At 43.0% G+C, this 13,513-nt stretch overlaps 1 protein-coding gene across 1 annotated transcript; it reads right to left on the bottom strand.

Annotated features, from left to right (window-relative positions):
• Positions 1-3,971: 3,971 nt before the first annotated feature.
• LOC127006591 (lysosomal aspartic protease-like) lies at positions 3,972-13,513 on the bottom strand. Its single transcript, XM_050876662.1, has 9 exons — positions 13,323-13,513; positions 11,106-11,232; positions 10,223-10,346; positions 8,728-8,846; positions 8,355-8,554; positions 8,012-8,134; positions 6,441-6,558; positions 6,095-6,223; positions 3,972-5,544 (listed from the first exon to the last, which is right to left on the bottom strand). The coding sequence occupies exons 1-9, from the start codon at positions 13,376-13,378 to the stop codon at positions 5,383-5,385; spliced, it is 1,158 nt and encodes a 385-aa protein (XP_050732619.1). The 5' UTR covers positions 13,379-13,513; the 3' UTR covers positions 3,972-5,382.

Raw genomic sequence — 13,513 nt, 5'->3', positions numbered from 1 at the left:
CAACCCCCAGGCAGGACAGAGTGTGATTATACAACTATTAATACATGTGTAGGTAGCACCATGAAATTAAAAAGATACAATGGTAGGAAGGAAAGCACAACAAGGGAGGGGGCAGTACCTCCCCCTGGACAATAAGACAATAAAATGTGTGGACGGAGAACATTGCCCAAGCACTAGATGGGAATGAATACAGAGATAGAGTAAATACTAGTCCTTAAAGTAAAATACTGCAGAGATCACAGCCTTGTATAGCACGGCAGTAGTTCAGGCTGCCACACACGGCATCACCACCTTGGTGCAAACTGAGGGTGTTCCTTGAGGATAGCAGGGAGGACATCATGGTTCAGGAGCCAACAAATTGTCTGGGGCAGGTCAAGGCAGTCCCGTGGCTTAAACTTAGCAATGAGAGGGCATTCCATGACATAGTGATGCAGTGTGTGGCCCCTCGGCCTGGCACAGAGCGTGCAGCAGACACCAGGGGTTACTAACCTCCCAGTAGTACCTATAGCCTAGCTTAAGGCGCATTGCTACCACATCCTGAGGGGCACTGTGTCGCCCATAGGTAAACACAGCGCTGGGAGACACTAACATAGTGGAGGCTGCTGGCGCTGCCATTGTCACAGCAGTGTCTGAGTTGGGTAGCAATGCTATCACGTGAATAATGCCTAAGTCTATTCTTAACATAGCTAAGCGTATAGTCAGTGCCAGGGTCCACTGTGTCATCCTGAAGGGCTCGTCGAGCAAGGCAGTCTGCCTTCTCATTGAGCTGGATGCCCACATGAGAGGGCATCCAGGTGAAGTGGACCGTGGCACCTGCGGCCTCAAGGGCACGGACGGCAGTCAGGCACTTAGCTACAAGATCACAGTCGGCAGGGGAGGAGGACACAAGTTCATGCAATGCAGCCTGGCTATCGACAAACAAGTAGACATTTTCGTGCAAAGCTGCCACAGTGTGGAGAGCCTCAAGGATGGCATACAGCTCAGCCCGGGTCGAGGACAGGTACCCCGGCAGCCGCCTGGTAACCTCAATGTCAGTGTACTGAGTGGGGGAAGCGTAATCCCGGATAAACACGCCACAGCCCGACCTGCTGCCATCTACGGAGCCATCACAGTACACATGGACAGCCCGAACACGGGGGTAGCAGCTCCTGTGAAAGAAAACAAAATATGCGGAAAGTCTATGTTCTTCTCCGGGCAAGATATCATTCCCTACATCTCGCACGCCACATGCTCTCCAGGAACTCTTTCACTGCCTCAATCACTCGTCCATTCGTCTCTCCGCTCAGCCCCAGCAGCAGCACCATCCTCTCCCTTCTGGTCTTTTCCATTCACTCCACGTCTCTTCTCAATCAGAAACACCTGCATCTTCTTCGTTCTTTTTCTGTCATACTTCTTACATTCCAGCACTACATGCTGCACAGTCTCGTCCACACCCCTGTCACACATCTGGCACACTTTACTGCTGGACTCTGACAATCTATAATAGTTCCTTGCATTCACATCCAGACATTGTGCGCGCTCTAGCACGGAAAAGATCACCTCCCAGGCTTCCCTCATACCACACCTCACACTTTGGGGCCACTTTCTCCCTGTACCAGTCGAGGGGTTCCTTTCTTTCCATCTCATTCTTCCACTTGCTCAATACCTCATCTTTTACTGCCATATCTATCATATTCTTCCACTTTCTTACATCCCACTCAAACCCCTCTCCATTTCTGTTTGTTATTCTCCCGTGGTCCCGTGGTAGTCTCCGCCTTGCGCTCCAGCGGGGTGCTAGAGCCGCGAGCGTAAAGGTTGGCGACCTGCCCGGTGCCATGGGAGTGGAAAGGTGGGATCTTTTAGCCCCGTTGTTGGGCCTCCTCCTTGAAAGAATTGGGCATCTCTCTACCAGCCGTCTGGGTGGTTGCGAGGCATGCACCGCCTTCCTCCCTTGGGGTATATTCCCAACGAAATACCAAAAAAAAAAAAAGGTCAGTATACCCACCTACTACTTATACCCACTACTACTTACTTAGCACTAGTTAGACCTCATCTCGATTATGCAGTTCAGTTCTGGTCCCCCTACTATAGAATAGATATCAAGATGTTAGAATCTGTACAGAGGAGGATGACAAAGATGATTCAGGGGGTGAGAAACTTGCCTTATGAAGACAGGCTGAAGCAGTTAAATCTACACTCTCTAGAAAGGCGAAGGGTGCGAGGAGACTTGATCGAAGTTTATAAATGGATGAAGGGATTTAATAAAGGGGATGTCAATAAAATTTTGAGAGTGAAAGAGCCAGGTAGGACGCGTGGAAATGGTTTTAAGTTAGACAAATTCAGAGTCAACAAAGACATAGGCAAGAATTGGTTCACCAATAGAGTGGTGGACGAATGGAACAGGCTTGGGAGCCATGTTGTGGGTGCCAATACCATAGATACATTCAAGAAGAGGTTAGATAAAGCCATGGATGGTGAGGTAAGGTGGGGTTGAGTGTACAGGAGCTGCCTTGTATAGGCCAACCGGCCTCTTGCAGACTCCTTACGTTCTTATGTTCTTATGTACTTAACGCAACATTCCGGCCTGTCTATCATTCGTCCATTTGCCACCTCTTATATTCCACAAGTATACTTTTCTTGCTAATCTTGCATCCTCCATTCGCTCCAGTCTCACTTTATACCTCAGGTTGCCTTCACTAGTCTTTCCCTATAAGTGCTCCATCCCACGTCACCCCTAAGAGCCTCTACTGCCGCAAATCTTGGTGCATTCAGTGCCATTTTTGCTACCGTATTCTGCCCCACTTCCAGTTTCTCTATCTCACTCTCGTTCCATGTCACCACATTCATTCCATACATAATACTCGGGACAGCCACACTCTTCCAAACCTCACGGATGACATCATACTTACTCGCTCTCATCCTTGATGCACTCCCCAGACAGCCTACCCAGTACCCACTGGTTCGTCATACTTATCTTCTCATTCTTGGCCGTATTGCATCCATCCACACCCCTAGATACTTGTATTCAACTGTCTGTTCCAACTCATTCCCTTCCAGACTCCAAGTTGTTTCTCTCTCTTGGTGAACCAGTTTAAAAATAGCCAGTCTCCTGAGATTAGTGAACTTTTTTCTTATACTGATTATTGCATATGTACTTATATTGTATATTACTGTATACTTATATTGTATATACTTTTCTTTATCAAATGTTAATGAATTTTCCAAGAGTTGGCAGTTTGGAGAAACGAGAGGCATTGTTATTACCATTAACCTAAATCACAGGCTAGCTTTGGCTCTTCATCATGAAGACCTTCTGTGTCACAGTACCATTAAGGAAATGACCTAAGTATGTATGCAAGATTCAATACTTCTATACTTCAAACTACTTATCATAAAGCCATTGGTATGGAACCATTATTATGAGATTATTTTGAAATGTTACATCCAGGGATAAACAGGAAATGCCTTATCTGCCATTAAGGAATGAGGTCATAGGAGAATAGTGAAAGATACATTAGGTAAAGGTAAAGTTGGGGGCATACGCTGAAGCAGCGCATGGCCTCAGTGCTCATCTCTGTAACATTGGCCCTTGAGCCTGTGGTGGGAGGGAGCCCATTACCCCGGGACACAGGGCCAGTGTGACATCCAGGTTACCACAGCTTACCTTACCCAGGTTTCCCCAGGTACCCATTTATCGACCAGCCTGAGAGGGAGGATGAACAGCTGGGTGAGCTGCACGCCGACTGACCAGGCCGGGATTCGATCCTGGGCCCACGGAGTAGGAGCCAGGCACGCTGACCACTAGGCCATGGAGGCGTAAGATACATTATTGGCTCAGAATAGAGGTAAATAGGGTTTGTGGGTAAAAATGGAAGTAAGTAAATAGATTGGTTGAAGGAAAGTTACAATACTTTTAATGGAGAATATGCAACTGAAGATTCTGGACACTACCTACTTGCAATTAAAGTATGTGTCAACAGAAACACCACAAAAAAGGTTTACAATACTGTATTAGGGATGGACAACATACAAGAAAATTGGGTGAACTTATCTTACTCAAAACCATTCATAATGCAAGTTCAACATCCACTCTAAAGCAAGAACCAACAATGTGACAGTAGCATCATCAATCAACTGACTTGGTTGGTAAATCTCATAAGCAATTCATGAAAGTGTTTAAGTGCCAAGAGTACCATTAAAACACCCTATGTATCAGTGAATTCCATGCACTCTCTGCCTTTTACAACACTGCCCTTAATGATGACAATTGCTAAGTATGTGATTGCCGAGAAACAGCTGCATCATGTGTATATATATCCTGTTGTAGTCATATTCTATCTACAAATGCAACAAAAATTAAGGTATCACATGGTGTATATTAAGAACAAGCACTCATGCCCACTGATGAAGTTATATCATCAGCTATACTTATGTAATGTTCCTTTGTTGATCCCACAGTACAGGCGAAAAACATACACCAGCCACACAAAGCTGAACACTTCAGCGTTAACTCTCACAGTTTAATACCCTATCCAAGTGTAATACATAGAATATACACCAAAGAATTCATTACCCCCCAAAAAAGTCACTTAACTGCATTTTTCCAAATTGTTAATGACACAACCATATTGCTTACACATCACAACACTGTGAAAACCAAATTAAGTCAATGTTAATCAGAGAGCTGTTTTATTACCCCAAGAATATGATGAAAAGTGAAAACTAAACCCTATAAAGCATACAAAGGAAAGCCAGATATCCACAGCTTTAACCCTTTCCATCCGTGATGCAGATGTCGGTGTCACAGTATGGATAGAGTCAAGAGGAAATGGAAGAGGATCAATCCTCTTCTAAACCTCTCAATCCTCCTCTAAATTCCTCTTGATCCTCTTCCATTTCCTCTTAAGAGGTTTAGAAGAGGATTAAGAGGTTTAGAAGAGGACTAACCCTTTCCATATGGTGACGCTGTCGGACGCCGACGTCGTCAGAGTGAAGGGGCTAAGGACAGGTTACTGGAAATGCATGCATGTTGTTGACTACATCCTGATAGCATGACCCTAAAGGTAAGGGAAAGGCAGGAAAAAAGTGCTTTTCTGTGTATACTTCTGCATCTCTTCTCAGCCAACATACGTGTTGTGGAAACAAAACACCGACACTAAAATGAACACAAACATTACCTGAACTTTAAAAGAAAAAAATTTACATCCCACTTTATTGCACACACTATTGAATAGAAGATACTTAAGTCACAGTTTAACACACTCTTCAGCATCAAGAGCTCCAAGCAGACACAAAACTTTGGTATGAGTCCTAATGGTGTAAATAATTATAAGAGAACAACAGACCTGCCACTGTCCTAGTCATGACCAACTGCACCACAAAACTGGTGACATCATTATTGACCTACTTGGCTTCAGCAAAACCAACACGGTTATTCCCAAGGTCAAACTCTGTGTAGAAACGGCCAATGAAGACGTCACCAAGGATCCACAGTGGACCCATGGGAGCGGGGATGTCCAGGCCCAGAAACCCAGACAGGCAGCTCACCTGACCAAACTGACTCACCTGAAACAAAGGGGATGAAAGGTCACATAAAACACATTTCTTTATATGATGAGATGCCTTGATGAAATAAACCTAACAGATCACACCACAAGCTTTAAAAACAATGCGAGAAGTCAAATGACCAATTAAGAAAAATAAATTTTTGCAGTACAGAATGAAAAACAAATGTAGTCTCTTATCAAACCTAATCTTTACCTTTGGGGTACAGAATACCGAAATTTTGTTGGTCTTTCCCGGCAGCTTTTAACCCATTTCTTTATTCATCTTTTTTTATTTTTCGGAAGGGGAGGCAGTTAAAAAAAAGAAGAAAAAAAAGCCTCCTGGTGCTGGGTCATATGGGGTCACTGTTTGGGGTTGTGGTTTCAGATATAAGACTGGATGCCCTTCCTGTCATCACGTGCTGGCACCAAGGTTTGAGCTACCTCGCCCTGGCTCTTGACTTCCCTGGCTGGACCCTCTAACACACTAGACCACAACACCCCACCATGAAAACTTAACTGATGCTGTATAATGCTTCAGTGATGTACCACTTCCTGAGCCTCCTCCTTACCCTGAGAATGTAATCCTTCCCTTCCAGTGTAAAGCCCTTCCCACCAAACACAAAGGTAATGTTGGGCAGGTGGGGGATGAGGGAGCAGTCCACTTGCCACTCTCCTCCAACGATGGGCTTGGCACCAATCTGAAACAAAGAGCAACAGAGCTTTAGAAAACTTCTGTCAAACTCCACTCAGCCAAGTGAAGTGGAAAAAAAAAAATAATAAATAAATAAATAAATGAATAGTACAGTAAGTAGCATAACAAATATGATAACCTTCCAGTTACAGCTGAGGCCACCTAACTACTACTGTATATCAACAATGCTAAGTTACCATCAAGAGAAGCCCCATTACACAAACCTTCTTGTTGAGGAGCCGAGCCTCCTCTGCAGGAGCAGCAATGAGGGAGGTGCCAGTGTCGGCAATGGCCTCACATCCACCCTTGCAGATGGGAACTGGGGTGCCATTCATCTGCATGCTGGAGGAATAGTAAGATCATGAGCATCATCATCTTCACTTCTACAGAGAGAAACTTGTGAAGGAGATACACTTGCATCATGGCATTCATTGCAAGAAAGTAAGTGAATAAATCAATTTCTGCAAATTTATCTGACCTCCTTGAGGGGACCGGCTTTTTTCTTTATTCAATGAGTTATTGGTTATTGTCATGATTTATATACCAGACGTAAGGGACACCCTATGCATAAGATTTAGCCCCCCCCCAAAAAAAAAATACAATTATCACCTTTCCATTTTTTACCAATGACAAATTCTGGAAAATTTGAAGTTTTTTTAAAAGGCTATTTCTACTATGATAATTGCTCTACATGGGAACAATTACTACAGTACAAGAACCATGTTTAGGCCAATGAAAGTATAGCGAGATATTGTATCAATAATCATTAGTTTGCAGAACATAAATTTTCAAATTTTCATGGTCATAATTTCCCCCTAAAAATTCAGACATAAATACACCATAATTCAGTCACTTCATATACGAGAAAAAAAAACTCACTATAATTTGATTCTTACAAGTCTAGGCATGGTTTTGGTGTTAGTTTCATTGAAATTGGTTGAAAAATGGTAGAGAAATTGAAATGCAAACTTATATAACTTACATTTTGAGATACGGCCAGGTAAAGTTTTGAATGCGTAACATTCAAACATAGCGAAGTGATATCATGGCATTTATCCTTTCATTTATTTGTAATGATATATAAAAAGATGTCTTCATGTTCAGTCATATATTTTGATGTCCAGGCATAAAATATTCTGTCTGTAAGGCTCCTGGTCCCCCACCACCCACCCCGCCTCAGCCTGAGGCGAGGTATTAGCTCACAAAGGAGGGGTGTCATAGCTGCCAAGCTACTCATTGTTGCCAGGTTTGTTTCAGAATGCTCCTGGAGCACCTCTTTCTTCTTCTCTTTGATGTTTTTTGATCTCTTCTTACTCATGCTTTTCCTTTTAGTATTTTTTTCTTGAACCTCACTCTGATAAGCTCAGATGGGCCCTGAGGCTGTATGTGTGTGTGAGCCGGGGTATAGAGAAGGATAAATGCCAGATGTCACTAACAGGGTAACATGTTTCTCGAAAATAATCGTAATAATCGATGTATTACATGCCCAGTACATTTCATAATGTTGAGTTTGATGCGTGGGGGTCCATTATACCACCATAAAAAAAAGTAATGCGAATTTTAATGAAAAATTTCATTAGTTTCTCAAAGGGCATAGGCAGCTGAGGAATTTTTTTCTCAGTTTTTCATTTTTGACAGATATTTGTCGTTTTCAACCGACCGGCCCCCTTAATGGAAGAATGTATTTTTAAAAGGGAACCATTGACCTTCTGCAGAGTAAAAGATGTATTTTTTTAGAGAACAAGAGCTGGTAAGTTTTGTATTTGTGTGACTCTTATAAAGGAGAAACACTCACCCATCCATCTTGAACTGCCAGTAGCCACGGCGGTCGACAGGCAGGTAGGTGAAGTCTCCTGTGTAGTATTGAGGGTCGGAGCCTCCAAGAATCAGCTCACCACCCTCGGCAGCAGACGGGTCTCTGGGTAACACAAAGGTAAATTGTGTTATGAAGTGTTCAATAGTCAAGATCAAGTAACACTAGGAGGTTTTAAAAATTATACAAGAAAATTAAACTGCTTCTTTAGATATCAGAGCAGAGTTTGAAAGGTCATTTACACACATAATAATAATGGGTAAGTTTTCATAAACCATGGCATAACTCCCAGAATAAGAAGGGCCTTGAAAACAATATTCCACACCTGTTGAGGTAGAAGCTGAAGATAGGGGCTGCCACCAAGTTCTGTGCCACCATGTTGTAGAAGACGGGAGTGACGCCATCCACGGCGATCCTGTCATAGGCCATGCCCAGGATGCCATCAAACTTGGCAGCAACAAAAGCCAGACCCGGCTCACTCAGGGCCTCTGCAAATGTCTGGTCCTTCACAGCCACAGACCCAACCTACACACCAAACATGCTTACAATGATTTAAACACAATGTCCTGACGGAAAGTAAAAATGTCAAAAACTTGCATTGGCATGCTCTTGAACCTTTTCACTAAATGAAATAGAAAAATATCTTCCTACAATCTCTTCTTCACATGTCACATTAATTAAACAAAGGCCACACTCACAGTCACAGTGTCTGTAGAAAGGTAGCCCGAGAGAGAACCAGACCCGTACTTGATGGCAAACTCTGTACCATTCTTCTTAAAGGATGAGGACTTCCCGGAGTCATACTTGTTGTGAAGCACTAAAAATAAGAACAACACATCAATATGAATCTTATTTCTATAATAAATTCAGTGTCTTGAAAATACTACCTAGAAAAGAGCAGGAAACGGTTTGCTGCTTTCATGGACTCCGAGATGGCTTATGACAGGGTTGACAGGAAGGGTTTATAGGATGCCCATTGCCCAGACGATATATGGTATGATGGGCTGTTTACTTTAAGGGATCAGATATTTTTACAAGGACGAAAGTGCCTCTGTATAAATGAGGACAAGTGGGGAGAGTTTTGGTGTTGGTGTGGGTGCAAGACAGAGGTGTGTGATATCAACATAGCTGTTCAGTATTTACATTAATGGTTTTATGAGAGAAATGAAAACCAGAATAGGAGATTTTCACACAAATCTGAAAGTTAGAGGTACAGAGCAGTCCATGATGGAAGACCTATTTGCAAACAATAGTGTTGTAGCAGAAAATTAAAAGATGCTTCAGAGAATGGTGGATGAATTTGACAGGGTGTGAAAAATGAGAAAGTTGAAAATAAATTAAGAAAGAGTGAGGTAATGGTATCAAAAAGGGCAACAGAGCAGACCACTGATTTTGCAAACCATTCCTTAACATTATCCTATATCAGAGGGCCAGCACTTCTTTTAGCTGCCTTTTCTAATACAGTGAATCATCATATAGCTACTCTAGATCTCCTTCCCTCAGAAATTTATAAGACCAACTGTGTTCAGCATAAAACTTCACTCTTATATAATTACACAGCCAATTACACACAAGTCTATACCAACACATTTTATGATGAAAAGAAAAAAAGAAAATCCATAATATCTAAGTCTGGAAAGTGAACTTCCCTGCAGGTGATATCCCACGACCCCTGTAATCAATAGTCACACCAGCCGGGGAGGGAAGCCTTAGAGGTGAGCCAGGCAACACACCTGACCCTGAGTGGATACTAGATTCACTTGAATATAACTCTTACACAGTCTTGCAAAACTACATTAATTTTTACCTAAGCAGGTTTGAATAGGCATCTGTAAGGAAGATTACATCTGTCTGTCTGTCTGTGTGTGTGTGTGTGTGTGTGTGTGTGTGTGTGTGTGTGTGTGTGTGTGTGTGTGTGTGTGTGCACGCACACATACATGTCTGTAACCTGAACTTTCCCACCCTTTATGTATTGTGATTGCTTCTAGAGTCCATGATTTTCAACCAGCTTGTTATGGGAAATGGATGGAATAATTGATAACAACATTAATGACTAACACACCAAAAGAAGTAATAAGTATGTAAGAAATTCATTAACTTCTACATTCCCAGACCTGAACTCTGGCAGCCAATGATCTATTTTTCACTTTTTTCCAACTTAATATTCTATCCTGCAGCACCACCAACACTCACAGCAGGCAATGTTGGTGAAGTGGCAATGCTTGGATGGCACCCACAGGTTGGAGGAGCCAGTGTCAAAGACCACTCGGAAGGTTTGGGGTGGCGTACCGATGGAGATGGGGCCGTAGTACTGAGCCTGCAGGGATATCACTTATTCAATGTGTATTCCTATTAACTCTATACAAGCACAACTAGAAAAAAGTGCATTCGGTACTTATGCTGCAAGTTATAGCATGTTTCACTACTAATGTATGAGCACCTCTAGATAAAAAAAAAAAAAAAAAAAAGTCAATTCTGATATTCATGTTGCAAGGTATAGCATTTTTCACAACTGATAACAAAAATGTAAACCCAATTTTTTCAAGTCATTCTGAAGCTTATGTAGACCAAGGAGTAATATACAATAAGCAGGTGAATAGCACTGACTCGACAAAGCCCACTGAAGAATAGAACATTGTATCCTTCCCGACCCAGATATTAAACTTATGCGCAGTTGTGATAACACTTAAAAGTAAGGGAGCCTTCTCAATGATTTTTCACATGGCAAATGGCTTCAGCCCCACATCCATAAGAGGGTGATAAAAAAAAGTGAACATTACCTCCATTCTGTGGAACTCTGGCTAAGGCTTCATGCAGCTAATCATCAGATAAACATTATATATGTGAAAACAAATCACACCTTGCTATCTTTTATATACAGGGCAGAGACAGACCAAAAGAAAAAAAGAAACATGATCTTCCTAAAGAGAACATGCCAAAAAAGAAAATCAGTTTTTAGTTTCAGAGATATTTTACTACTCCCTTCTTTTGAGTTTGTCAAATAAAACTGATCAAATGTATAGAATAAAAGTTGTATCACACAAGACTACACTACTGCCACTACAAAAAGACGTACGTCCATGTAGTTGGACAGGGGCTCTGGCATGGGTCCGCCCTGCCCCCATCGCCGCCGCACCAGCTCTACGGATGTGTTGACCTCCTGAAGTGTGCGGCGAGCTGACTTGACCTTGTATAATGGTATTCTGAAGACAAAATGGCCTGGTTACTCACATTTACTAGTATGAGCCTCTTGAAGATTGAAATAAATCACCCACACTTGTAGATGTTCAAACCACACACCTGACAGTTCAGACTGGGTGATCTATTCTTAAACCTAAGTGAATCCAACTGTAAAAGCAGTTACTCTTGATTTCTTGGGAGTGTTACTCATCTGGCTGGCCTTTTCCTTACAGGACATCACAACAAATAAGAAAACCTTGAATGGCAAATATGTAAGCCTCTACTAGAAAAAATTTACATTACATATATACAGGTATATATCGTCTAAGAGTGTAGAAAATAGAGTGTGAAACTAACTTCTTGGAGTGAAGAGCCACAGTTACATAGCAAGGCAGATCATTTCACTCATGATAAATATGTACTACTACTTGTGTAGTTGGCATTCCTTTTGTTACTCTAGGTTCACTTTGAACCAATCTTGTCACATATAACCTGTTGCAATAACTTTTCCAAGCACAATTTTCATTACAAATCAACACAGGCATCAACAATAGTTTTCACCTCTAAATAGCATCTTGAGGTTGAAATGGTTATTGCACCAATGTCTGTTGAATGTCTCTGCTGGAGAAATGAACTTAAGTAATTTACAGCATAAAATAATCTAGTTCATGAGTCCACCCTTAATGACATGACAGCTGAGTTGGCAGCAAACTGGGTCCTTTTGATGACACTGCAAAACAATAGTGCAACACCCTGCTGGTTCCTGTTGCTGTGGGGGTTGTTGGCCAGTAATGTTGCAATGTCCAACACTTTGCCAATGGCCCTTAGAATAGAAAAGAAACTACCCTAACAGCATACAACTACTTATTCATGGATAAAACATGTTGAAAGAGAATGCTGATAAGTGTGTGTGTGTGAAGTCACAGCCACAGCTCCATGCCTGATGCCTGACATGCCCCATAAGCCTCTTGCTGCTCCTCAATTCACCATAGGCAGACAAAGGAAGGACAGACTCATACCCACCAAAACTTTGAACTTGAGTGGCATGATGACAAAATGATATACCCAGATGATGATTAGCTAATGAGCAATTACACTGTGCATCACTTTAGTCCACTCATTGGTTCAGCCCACACAGCCAGTCAGTCTTTCTATGAACCAGTCTTTTATATTTATCAAAGGTCAAATGGAGTGTTTATTAGTATGTTGACAAACACAAAAAAGTATAAAAAAATAACATAACTACATATAACGAGCTGTTGCCAAAGGCTTATTTATTACTCCATGCCTGCAGATGGCCTTCCTGCCTCATAAAACACCCTTGTCACACACTGAGCAACTCATCATGCCTACCTAGCAACCCATAGCAGAGCAGAGAAGGAGAACAGAGCAGAGAGCAGAGTATAGAGCAGTGCAGAAGTTTCTTAACATGCCAATAACACACAACCCATTCATGACTCACCCCTGTCAACCCATGACCTGGCCAAAGCCTGTAACCCTACCAACCTAACAGAGTAGTAGAACATGCCAACAACACACAACCCCTTCCTGACTCATCCCTGTCCGGCTGTTCTTGTGTGACTCACCCCTGCCAACCCTCGCCTTGACCTGCCCCTGTAACCCTGCTGAACTAAGAATGGCAGTCTTAGCATCGTAGCAGAACTTTCTCAACATACAACACACAACCCTTCCTGACTCACCCCTGTCTGGCTGTTCTCGTGTGACTCACCCCTGCCAACCCTCACCCTGACCTGCCCCTGTAACCCTGCCGAACTAACAAACAAAGAATAGCAGTCATAGAGCGTCGTGGCAGAACTTTCTCAACATACAACACACAACCCTTCCTGACTCACCCCTGTCTGGCTGTTCCTATGCGACTTACCCCTGTCATCCCTCGCCCTGACCTACCCCTGTAACCCTGCCGACCTAAAAAAAAAAACAGTAGCAGAATCTAGAGCAACGTAGCAGTATAGAGAGCAGTGAAGCAGAACATTCATATCATGCCAACACCACACATCCTTCCTGACTCACCCCTGACCGGCTGTTCCTAAGCGACTTACCCCTGTCAACCCTCGCCCTGACCTGCCCCTGTCAACCCCTGCCTGGCCCTCACCTCCCCAGCTCCGCCGTGGCCAGAGTCGCCAGAGCCAGCAGCAGTAGTCCCTTCATGATGCCTTTCTTGCCTCCTGCGCAACTGAGTGACTGGCGTAGCACTAAACACCGGCGTCCTCGTCCTGCCTCACAGCCCCCAAGTGGTCATATGACTGGGCCCCGCACCGAGCGTTGTCTCCTCTCCTTGTTATG

The sequence above is a fragment of the Eriocheir sinensis genome, chromosome 33, assembly GCF_024679095.1.
Source record: "Eriocheir sinensis breed Jianghai 21 chromosome 33, ASM2467909v1, whole genome shotgun sequence".
Lineage (NCBI taxonomy): Eukaryota > Metazoa > Arthropoda > Malacostraca > Decapoda > Varunidae > Eriocheir > Eriocheir sinensis.
Note: the sequence above shows the minus strand (reverse complement) of the source record. Positions and strands in the feature narration are given on the sequence as shown.